Here is a 17,436-nt window from a genome sequence, read left to right as displayed (position 1 = left end):
AAAGTTCCTGCAGGATTACTTTACCAAATGTGTCAGTCTATCCAACCCAGATTGTTCATTCGTTCTGCTTGAACTCAGTCTGGCTGACACTGAAATGTCGTGCTGAGGGATGCTACATTGTTGGAGAAGTCATCTTCTGGATTCTATTCAGATGGACATTATAGATCCCACGGCAGTATTCAAAAAAAGAAGGGAGTTTCTCATGCTGTCCTGGCCAAAGATAACCCAAGTAAAATTGTTCATTCACTTAATAGCGTACATTGGACATTGTTGTGCACAGATTGGCTGTCACATTCATCTCCAAAATACAAAGTCACTACACTTTACAGAGAATCCTGTGAAGCAATTTGAGATATCCTCTGTGTGTGAAAGACACTGTACCAAATGCAAATGCAAGGATTGTAATTACTATTATATCTTGTAACCTCTGCTCCAGTGAACAACTTCAGAGATACAGACCAATAGAGGATTGCCCAAACAACTGAATAGAACATTATTTTGTTCTTTATTCTGGGTAAAATCTAGGAGACTGCAAACATCCAGTAAACTGTGCACATTTCAAGAAACTGAACTTTCTGTGAACCCAGTTTATTCAGCTCTTACATATAACCTTCCTTTGTTTTTGGGACATGTGCAGAACATACAGTACTCTTCTGTACCAATCATTAATTTTGTGTTTTTCTACTGCAAATAGCTCTTAAGAACTATCTGATGCCATTGATTGTTCAGAATAGCCCATGCTGTAAAGAAATAATTTTGTTGCATTTGTTTTACCTTCTTATTGATTTATTTATGTATCTCCACATTGCGTAACATTAGGTTGTAGGCTTCCTCTAATCGTAAACTAATCTGCGCATGTAGATAACGGAGTGAAATTTACAATTATAATAATAATCCTTGACTAGATTGACTGGATTTTGTAGATGAACACTTCAGTACAAAGCTTCAGAATAACTATCATCCCCATTCTTGGTCGGCTTCACCGGCTCCCCCCCATCCTTCAGCGGATCGAATTCAAAATCCTCATTCTCACCTTCAAATCCCTCCAAGGCCTCACTCCACTCGACCTCCACAATCTATTTCAAACCTACCAACCTGGCCATTCCTTTTTCTCAACAAATACTGGTGGTCTCATGTCCCTCACCCTATCTGTACCACCTATCAGATGGGATGATAGGCTCGCTGAGCCTGGTGTGAGAGAATACACAGACTGCAGAGTTCTGGATAGTCTGCAACTTGTGTTGGAAAGTGCTGGGGATGATATGAAACATCCACAGTTATTCTACATTATTTATTAGCTGGAGGGAAATTGACAATGAAAGAAATCTGGCCAATTTCCATTCTGTTCACTATTACCAGGAGTCCTGCAGCTCAGTGGTTAGAGCACTCGCCTTGCAAGCGAGATACCTGGGTTCAATTCCAGGCAGAGGGCGAAACCTTGGGCAAGTTTCCTTACTCCGCACGCATAATAATAATCCCTCTAAAACAAAACATTAATAAATTGGTCATTTTCAATCCATGACTGTTTGTGGGACACTGCTGTGCACAATTGGCTGCTGCGTTTCACCCATAAATGTACGGTCCATTCACTTTACAGCATATTCTGTGAAGTCTTTGAGACGTCGAGAAGACATGAAAAGCGCTATATCAAATGCAAGGATTAATATTATAAAACAGTGTGATTACAAATTGACCTTCATGTCACTGAGACCAAGACCAATCAGTCATCTCAATCTCTGGTCTATAAGAAACATGTAGAATCCACCCAGTATAACCTGAGTCAGATTTCAATGCTGAACTCGAACAGTGCAAAAGACAAATAATTACAACAGAAAGTGATGCCAAGGTACATGCTGCAAGTAAATTACTCATATGCACACAAAAAAGGGATGGACTGCAAATTGTACTTATACTGGGATGTGGTTACTAACATTTCGTCATTTGACTGGAAAGTCCAAGGATGCAGATTTTGTAACCTCGATATTGAACACTGCCCTTTGATCCTACTTTTTAAGACAAATGCAGGATTGTCACTGAAAGAGCACATAACCTAAACATGGACTGCTTAGTCACAAGTGACTATTGAGTCCCAAACTAATATTGAACATTTGAGCAACAAAATATTGTAATACTGTAGGGAGAGCATGAAATAAGGATTAAAGTGGTTAGCTCCAGTGGAAGTGCCAGCAGCTACATAGTTTTCAAGGGCCAAATTATATATTTCTCTGCTGAATTATGTTCTATGAAATCAGTATTTACAATTTAAATAGCTTTCTTCTGTGGACTCTGGGGGGAAAATTGCAAATGATACATAATATACTAATTATCACTGATGCCAATCACACCATTATAACTCTATATAAGGTTATAACTCCATATAAAGTCTTTTATCTCAGGGATTTCTAATCTTGAGCTGAAACCTTTTATTTGGGTTTACGACATTTATGACAGGAGAGCCACAATGTAAAATTGATTTCCTATATATTTTTCCACCAACAAGAAGCCAGCTGATCAGAACGAGTGTTTGCACAATAATCAGGCTGAGAGCACATGTAAGTCTGTAGTAAGGAATAGTTTCAAGTAGGAATAGACCACAAATCCATCTAGCTATCCATCAAATTTGCCACAAGATTCCTTCAAAATAATTATTTCTAAATAAAAGGATCTCTTTATTTGACAGGAACGTGTTTAGCTCTTTTCCGAGATGCTTTGTAGCTTCCACAACCTTTCCACCCTTAACACCACCTATATTCATCATCTGTTCGACATGCCTATCACCCTAGCAAGACACTTATAGCTAGGAGAGAAAGGGGACTTGTATCCCATTTGTCTGTATTAAAGTCTGGTTACCAAAGTATTATTGCATCCTAAAGGACTCAGAAAATTAAGATCAGAAGATAATTTGGGATGAAAAAGATCCTTCGACCCATTGACCTCCCATCACAGAAACAAGTTCTTTTTTTAAACTGATCCACTCTTCCTAATCACCTGTTCCAGTCATTAATTTCCCATTAGGTAAAGAAATATTTAGTGGTGTCTGCCCTGAAATTACCCTTTGCAACTCTAAACCTATGTCCTCTTGTTCTGCTGTCTCAGTGCAGGCAGTATTATCATTTTCTCAATACTGTTTAAAATCTTGTATGTTTTTATAAGGTTCATTCTGATACACCTCTTTTCAAGTCTGAAAGGAAGTTGAGTTCACTTCCCCAAGAACCATGAATTGAATCTTGAGATGCATTTCTTGTATTGATCCTATTTTCAGCCAATATGCATCCAATTTGCTAAATTAAGAAGGATTAAGTAAATTATGACTATCAACAGATTTCAGTGCAATTCAGATACTTACAAATTCCTGGCAACAGGATTAAACGATAGAAACTGTGCTTCACAGGTAAGTGACAAGTAGGAGGGTGACAGAAGGCACAGTCAAAGAGGAAGGTCTTGAGACTTTGAACTCAAATAGTATAGGCTGACATTCCAAAGCAGTGTTAAAAGAGCACTGTATTATCAGAGGTGCTATCTTTGGCACCTTAAACTGAGGATCTAAAGGGAATGCTAAATATTCCATGCCACCTTTGAAAAAGGAAAGAAGTGTCTCTTGGTGTCCTGGTCAAAAATCCCCCAATTAAAGAAAAATGGTCATTCATTTCACGGCTGTTTATGAAGGATTGCTGTCCACAAATTGGCTGCCACATTCACTTACAAGTACACAGTTACTACACTTTACACTATTCTGTGAAGCGCTTTGAAACATTCAACAGCATGATAGGGCTTTGTATGCTCCATGCATGGTAGCGTCTCAGAGCTCATAACAGTGGCGGAGCCTGACTCTGAGCCAGTAGGGTGGGGGCTGGGGAGGTGGCCGTAAGCACGGTCAAACAGGAAGGTTTTCAGGTGGGACTCCGCAAGGCGGAGGGACTGTGCGAAAACATTCCTGCAATCCTGCAGATAAATTGGCGATTCACTTCATAGCTGTTTGTAAGGCCTCACTATGTGTAAATTATCTCCCATATTTTCCTACAGTTACAACTACATAGTAACTACCTGTGAAGTGTTTTAATACTTATATCAAAATACAAGGATTGTAACAAGGGTATGTGAATTGTCACAAATAATGGTTTGGAAACACAGTGTGGGAAAGGAATAATTAGCTCTATTTTCTAAAGGAAACATCTACAAAAGTTTAAAACAACAATGTACATTTTCAGGGCAATTCAATTCCATCCTATATACATATATATACATAGTCACATTGGTTATTACATCTAGGTCTGTACTTAATGTCACTGTCACATTTTAAAAGCTATGTTTGTATAAAACAAATCATACTAAGAATAGAAAACAAGAACAGAAGTCGCTGGGAGCACTCAGCAAGTCAAGCAGCATCTATGGAGAAAGGAAAGTGAGTCAACGTTTCGGGTCCACGACCATTCATCAGAACTGGGGCATGTTGGGAGGGAGAGGCTTTTAAGGGCTTACAGAGAGGGGGGAGGCAGGGCAAGGAAGACAGGAGAAAATTGGGTAGAGAACAAGGGATGACAGGTTAAAGAGGTGTTAATGATGCAGAGCAAAGGGGGGGTTGCAATAAAGCAGGGTTAAAAGAGGTGTTAATATTGCAGAAGAAAAAGGGGGTGGGGGGGAAAGAACTTGCAATAAAACAGGCAGATCAGGGAGAGAAAAAGTGTGTCTGGGACCCAGATGATGTGGTAATGGTCACAGAAAGGGAGTGGGGGGGAAGGTGAGTTGTTATGGTCTGAAATTGTTGAAATCAATATTGAGGCCAGAGTGCTGTAAGGTCCCTTGCAGATAAATGTGGTGCTGTTCCTCGAGCTTACGCTGTGGCTCATTGGAACAGCGAAGGAGACCATGGATGGAGAGGTCAGAGTGGGAGGGGGAGTTGAGGTGGCAAGAAACCGGAAACTCAGGGTTGTGCTTGTGGACGGAACGGAAGTGTTCAACAAATCGGTCACCCAATCTGCGTTTCGTCTCCCCAATGTAGAGATGTCTCCTACATCGTGAGCAGCGAATGCAGTAAATTATTTGGTGGTAGTACACGTAAATCGCTGTCTCACTTGAAAATACTAAGAATAGATCTTATTTGAATTATTATTCATTCTTGCAGGTTGGTTATCCTTGAGAGCGTTGATAACATCCTTGTTATACATCTTGACAAAGAATTGGTTCCCAACTGCCTGACAGTGATCTGCTGCCCTACATCTCTGTTCGCTCACTCACACGACTGACTCAGGAATGCTGTGTGTTCCTCATTCTTTCTGCACCAACATCGGTGGCTGTGCCTTCAGCTACCATGGCCCTAAAATTAGGAACTCCCTCCATCTACCCCTCTTGTCTCATCTCCTCTCTATCTGTCATCAAATCCCACCTAAACACTTACCTCTTCAACCAAACCTAAAGTCATCTCCCCCTCTCCCCTCTCCCTTTCTTGGCACTTGACCTCATCTTGTTGTTGTTGTTGTTAATCATTATCTTTCGTGATATTTATCAGTCACAATTCACATTTTTCAACCAAACAGCAGCTCCCAGTAAAAAAATTACCCTGCATTGGATGTGCAAAGACGACTTTACTTTAAGCTGCATCTGCAATTTCCTGCCATGTGATGTGTAAAACTTGTGTTAGTTTTTGTGGTATGTGACAAGTTATGAGAGTTAGTTACTGATCCAGCTGTGATCTGGCATTACAGTTTGTTATTATGACTGTTCTACTTTCAGCTATCAACCTGCAGGTCCAAAACATGATGAAATATCTTTATGTAAATTTGTGGTCTGTTCTTCTGGGAAGGCACAAGGCAAATATCAAAATTAATTGGCACAGGGAATTTCCCTTGAATATTTGGCTCACCAAGTGTGCTTGAATTCAACTGGAAATGATCTATGCTGGCAGACTGAGGTAGNAAAAAAAGAGAATGTGACAGAAATTCCAGAATTGCACAATCCGACTGTTTAAATATGGAAAGAGTAGGAGAAACATCACAGTCTGTTGAACTTGACCTAAAGACAAGATATAAATGTTGGCTTCCAGCTGCTTGTTTGCCTCTGAACTTTTACAGTTCCTGCAGCAGGGAATTAAATCTTCTCTGAAGTATTACAGGTAGGAAGGTGAATGCAATACTGTTAAAGCATGTATATGTATGGATTTCAAGTGTGCTATTTGAATGGTTTTAGATTTATATAAATAGATAACCACATTCAGTGACACAGAGACGTGGAATGATAAATGGTGTGAAACAGCACTTAGTTTATTCTGCATAGATGATGGAATGTAAAACAATATGTGCAACTCTTTAGGAATGAAAAATATATTTGGATAAAGTGTAGCTTTTTGAATTTCCATCATTAATTCTTCCTATTTTCTCCTTTTCTGTGCTTTTCTCCTGAGGGTGATTCTTGCTGGACTTTGGTTCCACAGATACCGATAATCTTTTTGTATCTCATCACTTGTTATGCATGCACTGAGACAATGTCAGAAGACTACTGATATTGAGGCATCATAATGGAGAGTGTTTAAGATCCGTATAGATTTTATATAAGTGGTTACTGAATGTAAACACTGATATAAGGTGTCTCGAAGACGTGATAAGGTGCTATATCAAATGCAAGGATTATGATATGGTGATCACATGAGTGGGAGCCCTGCTTAATTTTTTCTACTGCCTAGCTCAGGGTTACTGAAGCTATTTGTATTACCCCCATTGAAAACATTGTGAATGGAGGCAGGGATTATTCCCACTCGGTTCCTGTTAACAAGGCAAACCAAAGCAAGTAGGGTATTTCTAGCTGGATAAGCAGTGGGGTTGGCAATGGCAAGCTGCATAGTTTTAGCTGGTTAAACTCCAGCAATACCCCAATGCACACACTTGGGTCCCCAGTCCTTGGCTCTTGCTATCCTTTGCCTAATATTTTAAAATTTTTGGTAAGAAGGGTGAGTCCTTCCAGAGAGAGTGCGCACACACTTCAATCCAGATACTGGGAAATTTCCATTTATCGGTGACATGCATATGCAGAATTTGTCTTATTTGGATATAGTGATGGGTTTCTCCGCGTGTTACCCATGGAGATAAAGCAGACTAAAAAAAGACCTGTGATCCCAACTGATATTAGATAGCTCAGTTACCACCACAGAATGGAGATTGAAGCTGAGATTTGTCTTATCTGTATGGATCAAAGCACAACAGGGAGTGCACTTACCAGCTAAAGCTTGAGGAGTAATGAGTCTCTTAAATGCAATTTAGTGGAAGACATCATGACACATGGTGGGCCTCCAGTATTTGCACTATAGCAGATTTAGATATGGATTTGATACCTGTGATTCTGCGCAGGGTACGCCTGAAATACCATTTAATTTTAGCCTGCAAAACTAAATTGACTTAACATTTCATATCAGCTTTAGCTCAGTACATATTTTAATTTTACTGCAAAACTCTTGTGATCTTGCCATGTCCCATTCTGCCTTCCCCCATCACCACACATCACTCAGCTCCGCCACTGACTCACACCACAGGCCGCAGAGACACTCATACACAAATTCATAACATTGAGACTCGACTATGCAAACTCCCTGCTCGTCAGCATCTCCAACTCCCCCCTCCATAGACTGCAGATCATCCAGAACTCTGCAGACCATGTCCTCTCCCACACTTGGCTCCGCGACCCTATCACCCTTAACCTTGTCGGACCTCACTGGCTTCCCATCACGCAGAGGATACAGTTCAAGATCCTGGTCCTCACCTTCAAAGTCCTCCATGGCCTTGCTCAAACTTGCCTCTGCGACCTCCTAATCCCTTACCAACCTGCCCGCTCCATCCGCTCAGCGGGCTCTGACCTGCTTTACGTCCCCTGCCTCACCGGTCACACCATTGGCGGGTGGGTATTCTGTCTCTCTGCCCACACCCTCTGGAACTCCATCCTGCAGTCCCTCTGCCTCGCCCCCTCATTTGCCTCCTTCAAGACCTGCCTCAAGACCCTCCTCTTTGACCTCCTCTTTGGTTACCCTCCTTCTCCCCTGCCCTTCAACCTCCCAGATCCCGTCCCAGCTCGCGTCCAAAAAACTGATTGTCCAGTGCCTTGGGACGTCCTCCCAATGTAAAAAGCACTATACAAATGTAATTTTGTTGTTGTTGTTGCTATTTCAAGATGTTATTGAATCTTAAATGTAGTCTTAATTTGGTGGCAGATTTCCACAGTATATAAAAGGAAGCAACTTCTAAGTAAGAGAAACTCCTTTTGCTTTTCAAATAGTTCCTTGGGATCTTTAAGTCCACCTTGGTTTAACTCCTCATCTAAAGGATGGCACCTACAACAATTAAGCGCTCACCCAGCACTGCATTGAAACGCCAGAATAGACGATGTGAGTTCCAAGTCCCAATGGTGGGGTTTATTATTATTATTATTATGATATAAATAAACCCATTCTGAAAGGTTATTGAGAAGCTGGTGTGTGAAATAGTAAATATCACACGGTTGAGGTGAGGTAGTTTCTGAGGACGGGAGTTGAAGTACATTATTTGGGCAATGTATCTAACCTGGAAATGTTCCGTACTGACACCAAATCTCCGAAATAAGAAAGTATTCCAAGTCCCACCCATCATTTTTATGAAAGGCAAATTCACCAAAAATAAAAATATATACCACTACTGGCTGCCTGATTCTTTAGAATGGGAATCTTTCTCTATTAAAACATCTGTGATATTTTTCATTTTGTTCAATAAAATTACCATGTGGCTTGTTTGTGTTTCGCAGATAGAAAACTCTGCACTCATGAATATGAATTCACTTAAAGGTGAACATGTCCACAAACGGAACGCAGTGTGTATTTTGGGGACTGGAGATTTTGGCAGGTCCCTGGGTATGAGGCTGATCAAGGCTGGATATCCCGTGATATTCGGCAGCCGAAACCCCAAGAACTCTGCCCTGCTGCCTGGAGGAGCTGAGGTGTTCACACACGCTGATGCTCTGAAAAGATCCCAGATCATCTTCTTGGCTGTTCACAGGGAAAATTATGACTTCCTCCAACCTCTGTGTGATTTGTTTGATGGTAAAGTGCTGGTGGATGTGAGCAACAACCTGAAAATAAACCAGTACCGAGAGTCTAATGCAGCGTATCTGTCTCAGCTGGTTCCCAAAGCCATTGTGGTGAAGGGCTTTAACACCGTTTCAGCCTGGGCCCTGCAATCAGGGAACCTGGACGCAAACAGTCAGGTAAGATTGAAATTTTATGTTATTGTCAATGAACACCAACTGAACCTCTCTTCTGAGATTTCCAAGCCAATGATTAGAACTCCTGCTCACACTCAGATCTAAAATACCCAGAAGTAGATTGTGGATTTCCCTGTGTTTTCAATAATTCTGTAATCTATAACGGTGCAAATAATAGAATAGCAATGGAATTTAAGTACTGATAATCTTGTTATGCTAAATATCTTGAACTGGAGAAATTATATTCTGTAATAAAATATTTTGTGTGGCTTCCCACTGCATGGATCTATGTCTGTGTGTACTGCTGAGCCACATAGATCAAGTAGATCATCAGCTTGATGTATTTTTACTCAGCAGAACTCAGCTGCAGCCTTAGTAGAAGTGGTAAAATTAGCCTCAGCTTCCCCAGGATATAAAAACTTTAAACTTTAAACTCATTGTCTAGTGCAGTCCTGGGTGAGCGCTGCATTATCAGAGGTGCCATCTTTCAGATGAGATGGTAAAAAGAGGTCTCATCTGTCTGTTCAGGTGAGCATTAGGATCCCACAGCACTTTCAAAAACAGAAGGGAACTTCTAACAGTGACACCTGCAGATGTAGAATTTATCGGCACGCTTGAAAGGGAGTAAATAAATAGTTAGAAAGTAAAGGTTTTTAAAGGATGTGGGGAAATGGGATAAAAAATATCTGCTATGTTCCAAAAAAAAGCCCCTCCTGTCCAATCTTCAACTAGAAAATAGAAAATTAAAAAATAAAATTTTTTAATCTATTACTGTTCTTTAATACAGGTCTTTGTCTGTGGAGAGGATGGTGAAGCCAAACATTTGGTGATGGACATTGCCAGGAGTATTGGCCTCACTCCTTTAGACCAGGGATCTCTGTTAGCAGCCAATGAAGTGGAAAACTACCCTCTGCAGCTCTTCCCAATGTGGAGGCTTCCATTTATCATAACGGCTGGCCTCACCGTTTTGATCTACTTGTACTGTTTGGTGACTGATGTAATCAATCCGTATGTAACAAAACAAGTTGATGATTCTTACCGGATTGTTGTCTCCATTCCCAACCGTGTTTTCCCAATTGTCTCTCTCATCCTCCTGGGCTTGGTTTACCTGCCAGGTGTGATGGCTGCATTCCTTCAACTCTACAGAGGCACAAAGTACAAGCGTTTCCCAAACTGGCTGGACAGGTGGATGTTGTGTCGAAAACAGCTGGGGCTTGTAGCCCTAGCCTTCGCCTTCCTTCATGTTTTCTACACGCTAATCATACCAATTCGATACTCAGTTCGATGGAAATGGATGCAATATACAATCAAAGAGGTAATGAGCTTGGCTTGCATAATTTTTTATTTTAAGTGTACTTATTTCAACAATTGAATGTATCAAAGGGAGGAAACTGAAAAACTGGAAGCTGGAAGTGACGTCAGTGGCAACCTGACAACTTCAAAGAGGGACTAAATGCCATTTTTTTCCTGGGACATGAGCCACAACTTTGTTTGGGGGATTGTTGGCCATGACATGGGGAGAAACTCTGTTCTCTTTTCAAGTAAGATCTTTAACATCCATTTGAGCAGACAGTCGAGACCTCAGTTTAACGTCTCATCCGCAGGACAGCACTCAACAATGTAATATATTCCTAGCACTACCTTTTGGTAGACTACTATGGGTTATGGGTAATAACAGAATTGCCTAATGCAATCTATATTTCACTCATGGCATTGAAAATGGCTCACTAGCAAATCAAAATATTTGTGAGTTATGTCAATCATACTTCATAATTGTTCATCAGGTATTCTCTATAATTTCTGGTGCTCTTGGCAAAAAATATTTGTGTTTTTTATTGTACATTTGGGGAATTAATTATTAACGTAAAATCTTATAACAAAACAGTACCAGGTAAGTTGTAAATGTCGACTTCCTTGTAACCAAAACTGTATTAAGTTCCACTGCCTTTACACAGTAACTCTTATGTTAGTTTTGTCTCTGTGCAGTCAAAAAAGAATCAAACAGCAGAGTACAACCAATGGTGGTTCTGGAGTGTTGACCTGTACCTTGCAATGGGAATCGTGGGCTTTGGTCTTTTTGTTTTACTCGGGATTACGTCTCTTCCATCAGTTAGCAATGCTGTAAACTGGAGAGAGTTCCAGTTTGTGCAGGTAATACCAATAATCCTTGGATTTGATATATGTAAAACGTGTTTCATATCAGCAGGATATCTGAAAGCTCTTCACAAGATTTGTTGTGAGGTGTAATGACTACGTATTTTATACGAATGCAGCAGCTAATTTTGCACACTGCACTAGCCCACAGACAGCCAGGATGTGGATTAATTGACTCATTGCTCACTATGTCAGAACAATGTAAGACATTGATGTAAGACATTATTTGATGTAAGACATTGTTTTGGTAAATAGGACACTGGCCTATATTGCTAAATCAGTTGAGTTCAGATAACAAACATGATACTCAGGCTGTGGTTAGACCGCAGCTTGAATATTGCATACAGTTCTAATCACCGCAACTTAAAAGGGCTCCCAAAGCCCTAGAGGCAGTGGAGAGAACAGCAACAAAGAAGATCCCCAATGTTAGAGGAATGAGCTTTGAGCAAAGGTTTGACCAGCTAGGGCTCTTTAAACCTTAAGAGAAAATGTCTCATAGTAGTATAAAATTTTAATTAGAATAGAAAAATGAAACTTGGATCAATACTTTAGGATACACCAAGAAATGGAACAAGAGAAACTCAGTTTGGAGTTGCAAAAGGCAATTTCAGAACAAATACCAGCTTTTGTTTACCCTGAGGATAATTAACAACTGGAACAGGTGGTTGAGGCTAGGACACTGAACTCATTCAAAAAACAGCTTGATGATATGATGGGAAGGCAGAAGGGTGGGTATTCCAGAAGGATGAGATCTGATGGGTCGAAGGAACTTCTTCATCCAAAGTAATCTTGTAATCCTGTGACTAATTTTATCTGAGGGCGATTGTTGGACAGCACACTGGAAGGAACTCCCTTCTCTTTTCGAATAGTGCCATGGGATCTTTAACTTACGATTGAACACACAAATATCTGCTTAAATGTCTCATCCTTCTTCCACTATTGATACATTTCAAATAACGTTTGTCATAGATGTTCAATCTGCAACTACGATCATGCTACTGGATTGACCAGAATAGATATTAATAGTGACAAAATAGTAATCTCTAAATACAGTTAAAATCAGAACAATTACTTTTTTTTCCCTCTTACAACAACAAATTGCATTTATATAGGCCCTTTCACGTCAGAAGGATGTCTTGAGGTGCTGAAGGTGCTTACAGTATATTAGGTCAACTTTGTATTTTCCTGCACATTTGATGTTTTATAAATTTGATAATTGCTCATTTCTTCTGAAGAAACTTGTTCAGAAATACCCCAAATTAAATCCATTTGCTTATATAGAAAGAGTTCTTAGAATTCAGTACAGAAGTTTTCTGTGTTTGTGGATGTTTTCTCTAAACTAAGAAAAAAAAACACAATTAAATGTAATATTTGTAACTCAATGCCCAATCATATAGTGTTACAATCATACTGTACTACTCGGGCAGCAAAAGTATATTGATTGAGAAGAATCTACTTTTTTCTCATTTGTATTGGAAGCAAGTAACTGATTGAAGAAAGGGAATTATACTTTTGACTGATAAAAAGAAATCATGGAAATAGCATTGACAGGGAGAAATTCAACATGGTTTTAGATTTTTTCTATTTATGTAGCATTTCAGAGCATTCAGAATTAGGTAAACTCCTAATACAATCTTAATTTTGAAACAGTTTTTTTGTCTGTTCTTTTAAGAAACTGCAAATAGTGACTTTTGATTTAGGGCATTTCACGTTGATAGGACATCCCAAAGTGCTTCACAGGAAAATCTTTAAAGTTTAGTGACTGGGTATTCCCTAGACAAATAATATTATGTATGATAATATAAATGGGTAAAATCAAAGTTCAGGTTGCATTCAACAATTTGCAAATATGCTAAATAAATAGAGTAAATCTAGACTGCGGTGATATTCCTCCCTACAGGTTTAAACAATGTTACATTCTAAATGAGATCCAGTGAAATGTTCTCTCTCTTCTTACAGTCCAAACTCGGCCATGTCACCCTGCTGCTGTGCACTGCTCATGTTTTTGTTTACGGCTCGAATAGATTTCTGGACATTTCAAGGTACAAGTGGGGTCTTCCTCTGCCGTATATGCTTTCATTGGTGATTCCCTGCATTGTGCTGGTTCTGAAGTTGATTCTCATTACTCCGTGTGTGGACAGTAAGATCACCAGGATCCGGCAGGGTTGGGAGAGGAACTCAAAGAGCGAATCAACAGAAGCATTAACCAACTCTGCACCAGTCATTTGAAAAGATGTCTAAGTCATTAATCTGTAGTTGCTCGTAACAGATGAAGAATATTTTGAGTACCACAGATCTGTTTAGTCGCCGATATGCTGTAAAGTAACTGAGAACTTAGAAGTTATTGCTGCTTTTGGTAGCTTAATTATCTTGATTCTGATTTGTTATGGAAAAGCTTGTCCATTTCTGCTGGTAAAGACTGAAAGTTCTTCAAAGAATCAGTTGCCCTATACCTACAGTAAATAATATTTGCTTTTTTAATGTTTGCTATTCTACATCCTACATTTTGTTCTGAAGAATTAGCCTTTAGGTGTCAGGAATGAACATTTGAAGTTATCTTTGGCCAATTATTCACCATCTTGAAAATCTTTGATGTTTGATGATACACCTCCTCAGGAAATAGTGAACTAATAAGGTCACGTGACCTTTGATCATCCTGTGGACAAGGTGTGGGCTTGTGTGGAGGATAAACACTAGTATGGACTAGTTGGGCCTGTTTCTATATTGTATAGTTTTATGTAATTGTATGTAATAAAGTTAATTTTGGTTTTAAAATACTATGATTGCCATTAGCATATTTAAGGTTTTAGTTCCAAAGTATTCTTACAGGTCATTGAAGCTATTTGTTATTCTCAAAATCAAACAATAATAACAACAACTTGCATTTATATAACTCGGCAGTGATAGGAGTCATGGCAGAAGGAGTGAGTGATGTATACTGACACATTGCTGACACATTGCTCAAATTTACATCCAGCGACACATTAGCAAGTGTTGTTGGTTTGCTTGGAGTGTTCTCAGCAGTCTGAATACACATAAATCCACTTTGACAGGTTTGCTGAAGATTAGGTCATGCGGGCGAGGAGCATAAATTCAAAAAACACCAGATGCTGTATCTGACTCAACACCAACACTGATTATCTTAATTATGAATCATAGGAACATATGAAAAATTAACATTGCCAAAAAACCTAGAACAAGGACTCATGGATTCAAGCTCTAAAGTGGGGGGATGATTTTATATACAAATTTGCAAATAACACAAAGTTAGGAGGTGCAGTCAATTGTGTAGATGGGAGCAGGATGTTACAAAGTGACTTAGATTAAGTGAGTGGGTAAAATTGTGGCAGATGGAATTCATTGTGGGGAAGTGTGAGGTGATCCACTATGGATCCAAAAATAGCAAAGCAGAATATTTTCTGAATGGTGACAAACTATGAACTGTGCAAGAGTAAAGGGATTTGAATGTCCATGTACGCAAATCACTAAAAACAAGCCCACAAGTACAAAAAGTTATCAAAAAGCCTAATGTCTCACGAGGCTGGCATATAAAGTAGAGAAAATTATGCTTCAACTATATAGAGCCTTGGTCAGGCCCCATTGGATTAATGCCTTCAGTTTTGGGCACTGCACCTCAGGAAGGATATATTGGCTTTGGAGGGGGTGCAGCCACAGATATACCAGAATAATACCAGGTCTTAAAGGGTTAAGTTGTGAGGACAAGTTGCATAAACTTGGTCTCTATTCCCTACAATTTAGAAGTTGAGGGGTGATCTGATTGAGGTTTTTTAAATAATAAAGGGATTTGATAAGGGTAGATGCAGATAAACTATTTCCGCTGGTGGGGGAATCCAGAACAAAAGATTAATCTTAATATTAGAGTCAGGCCATCTCAGCGTGAATTCAGGAGGAAGTTTTTCACCCAAAGGGTTGTGGAAATCTGAAGCTCTCTCCCCAAAAAGCTATGGATGCTGGATCCATTAACATCTTCAAAACTGAGCTGGATAGATATTTGTTAAGTCAGAGTATTAAGGGATATGGGACAAGGACAAGTAATTGGATTTGAGGTGCAGATCAGCCATGATCTTATAGAATGGTGGAACAGGCTTGAGGGGCTGAATGGTCTACTCTGGCTTCTATGTTTCTATGATTTGCAGCGAATGGGGAAAGGTAGGAAAATGGAACTGAATGGATTGCTCTACCACAGAGCCACCACAAATATGATGGTCAAAATGGCCTTCTTCTGCTGTAAATGAATACAGTTCTTTAAATGTACAGGATAAAAAAAATCATTGCAGCTATCTGGCCCGTCCCAAAGTACAACAAAAGTGAAAATAAAAATCCTACCCCTCACTTGATTTCTTTGCCAACTCGTTAATTCCTAATTGGAATGCAGATATGAACTGTCTTATCACCTCCCTGAACAACATAACCCACAGATTCTCCACTCTGTAAAGTCTGAACTATTTGTTCACCTTCCCTCTTTAGACCTTGAATCCATATATCTTTGTTGTAAACTTTTTGACTTTGTTAAATATACTCAGTTTCTAAGTTTGCAATGACCTTGCAGAAATCTACTTTATGATGGATTTGGGTTAAATTTGTGGTATTAATAACATGCGATTCGTTTGATAAGGAATTCCATTCTGGAAGTACACTGCGTTAGGTCGCCGTGACACACATCTGGTTCGAAATAATGTTCCTTACGTTTGATCTATCCATGTCAGAAGGATGTCGCAAAGTACTTCACAAGATTTACTCTGAAGTAAAGATTTACTCCACATGACTGATAATAACCCCTCAAGAAAGAAAGCCAATAATAAATTGGTCACTCAATCCACGACTGTTTGTGGAACACTGCCGCATTTCGCTCACAAAGTATACAGTCAATTCACTTTACAGTATATTCTGCGAAGCACTTTGATACATCTAAAATATGTGAAAAGCGCTATAGCAAATGCAAGGATTATTATTATTATATTATTAAAGTGACTGTATGTTCTGTAGGCAAGCACAACAGCTAATTTGCATACAAAAATATCCTACAAGCAGCCATTAATTGAATGAACAATTTTATCTGGGGTACTGTTGCCCTGACACCAGATGAAACTCCCTTCTCTTTTCAAATAGTGCCATAGTATCTTTAACATCCACTTGAAAAACCAGACAGGATCTTGATTTAGCATCTCACCTGAAGGACTACACCTCCATAAACACAGGACACCCCAGGCCTTGCCAGCCGAGACTATGAGCGCGGAGACTCAATGTAGGGCTTGAATCCACAACATTCTGTCTCTGAGGCAAGAGACCAATTGAACCAATCGCTACCAACTGAACCAGGCTGATATCTCTAAGCTAGGCACACACCATGTCGATTTCCTATTTGTGTGACTCAGACTATAAGGAATCTCATTAAGATATGTCACAAACAAAACTCTAGTAGCTGCATGTTTAGAGAAGTGTTCACATTTACTCATTGGGAAAAATGAGATAGTGAGGTGTTGCAAAGAGGGTTAATTCACTCAAATAACAGATAATGGGAATTCCCAAGGAATCATATTGATCTCATAGTTATATTACAAACTATTGGAAAATATTATCTATAATAACATATTATTAACAATAATGGTATTATTGATAATAATAAGTGAATGACCATTTTTTTATTTGGGATATTGTTGGCCAGAACACTGGAAGAAACTTCTTTAGAAAATGTCATGGGATTTTTAAAATCCATGTGACCAGCAATCCTTGGTTTAAAGTTTCATCCAAAGGACGGGTGACTAAAATGACTAAGATTTAACTGAGGTGTTGAACTTATGCAGTTAGTTCACTTTGAGATGTCTTGAAGAGTGCTTTGAGACTTCTCAAAGACATGATAAGGCATTATATCAAATGCAAGGATTATTATTATAACTTGATCCACCATCTCTGGGAAGGTCTTTCTTTAGAAAGATTACAGTAATAGAGTTTGATTGTTAAAGTGATATGGATCAATCATATTACAAAAGAGGATTTAGTTTCAGAGACAACAACAAATTATAAGCGCCTTTCACAATCTTGGGGAGG

General features: G+C 39.3%; 1 protein-coding gene across 1 annotated transcript; it reads left to right on the top strand.

Moving 5' to 3' along the window:
• The first annotated feature begins 5,898 nt into the window (after window positions 1–5,898).
• On the top strand, window positions 5,899–14,145 carry steap4 (STEAP family member 4). The gene is made up of 5 exons (XM_007912057.2): window positions 5,899–6,109; window positions 8,758–9,216; window positions 10,001–10,528; window positions 11,200–11,364; window positions 13,327–14,145. Exons 2-5 carry the CDS (start codon window positions 8,776–8,778, stop codon window positions 13,594–13,596), a joined length of 1,404 nt encoding a protein of 467 aa, XP_007910248.1. The 5' UTR covers window positions 5,899–6,109; window positions 8,758–8,775; the 3' UTR covers window positions 13,597–14,145.
• Window positions 14,146–17,436: the final 3,291 nt, after the last annotated feature.

The sequence above is a fragment of the Callorhinchus milii genome, unplaced genomic scaffold (genome assembly GCF_018977255.1).
Source record: "Callorhinchus milii isolate IMCB2004 unplaced genomic scaffold, IMCB_Cmil_1.0 Scaffold2, whole genome shotgun sequence".
NCBI classification, from domain to species: domain Eukaryota; kingdom Metazoa; phylum Chordata; class Chondrichthyes; order Chimaeriformes; family Callorhinchidae; genus Callorhinchus; species Callorhinchus milii.
The sequence above is the reverse complement of the archived record's forward strand: the minus strand, read 5'-3'. Positions and strand labels throughout refer to the sequence as shown.

What these genes read in the sequence shown, in the direction of transcription:
- steap4 (XM_007912057.2), top strand. Translation starts at nt 8,776, where the DNA reads ATGAATATGAATTCACTTAAAGGTGAACATGTCCACAAACGGAACGCA. An exon ending in ACCTGGACGCAAACAGTCAG is followed by an intron (nt 9,217 to 10,000) that starts GTAAGATTGAAA and finishes TCTTTAATACAG; the next exon opens with GTCTTTGTCTGTGGAGAGGA. An exon ending in TGCAATATACAATCAAAGAG is followed by an intron (nt 10,529 to 11,199) that starts GTAATGAGCTTG and finishes GTCTCTGTGCAG; the next exon opens with TCAAAAAAGAATCAAACAGC.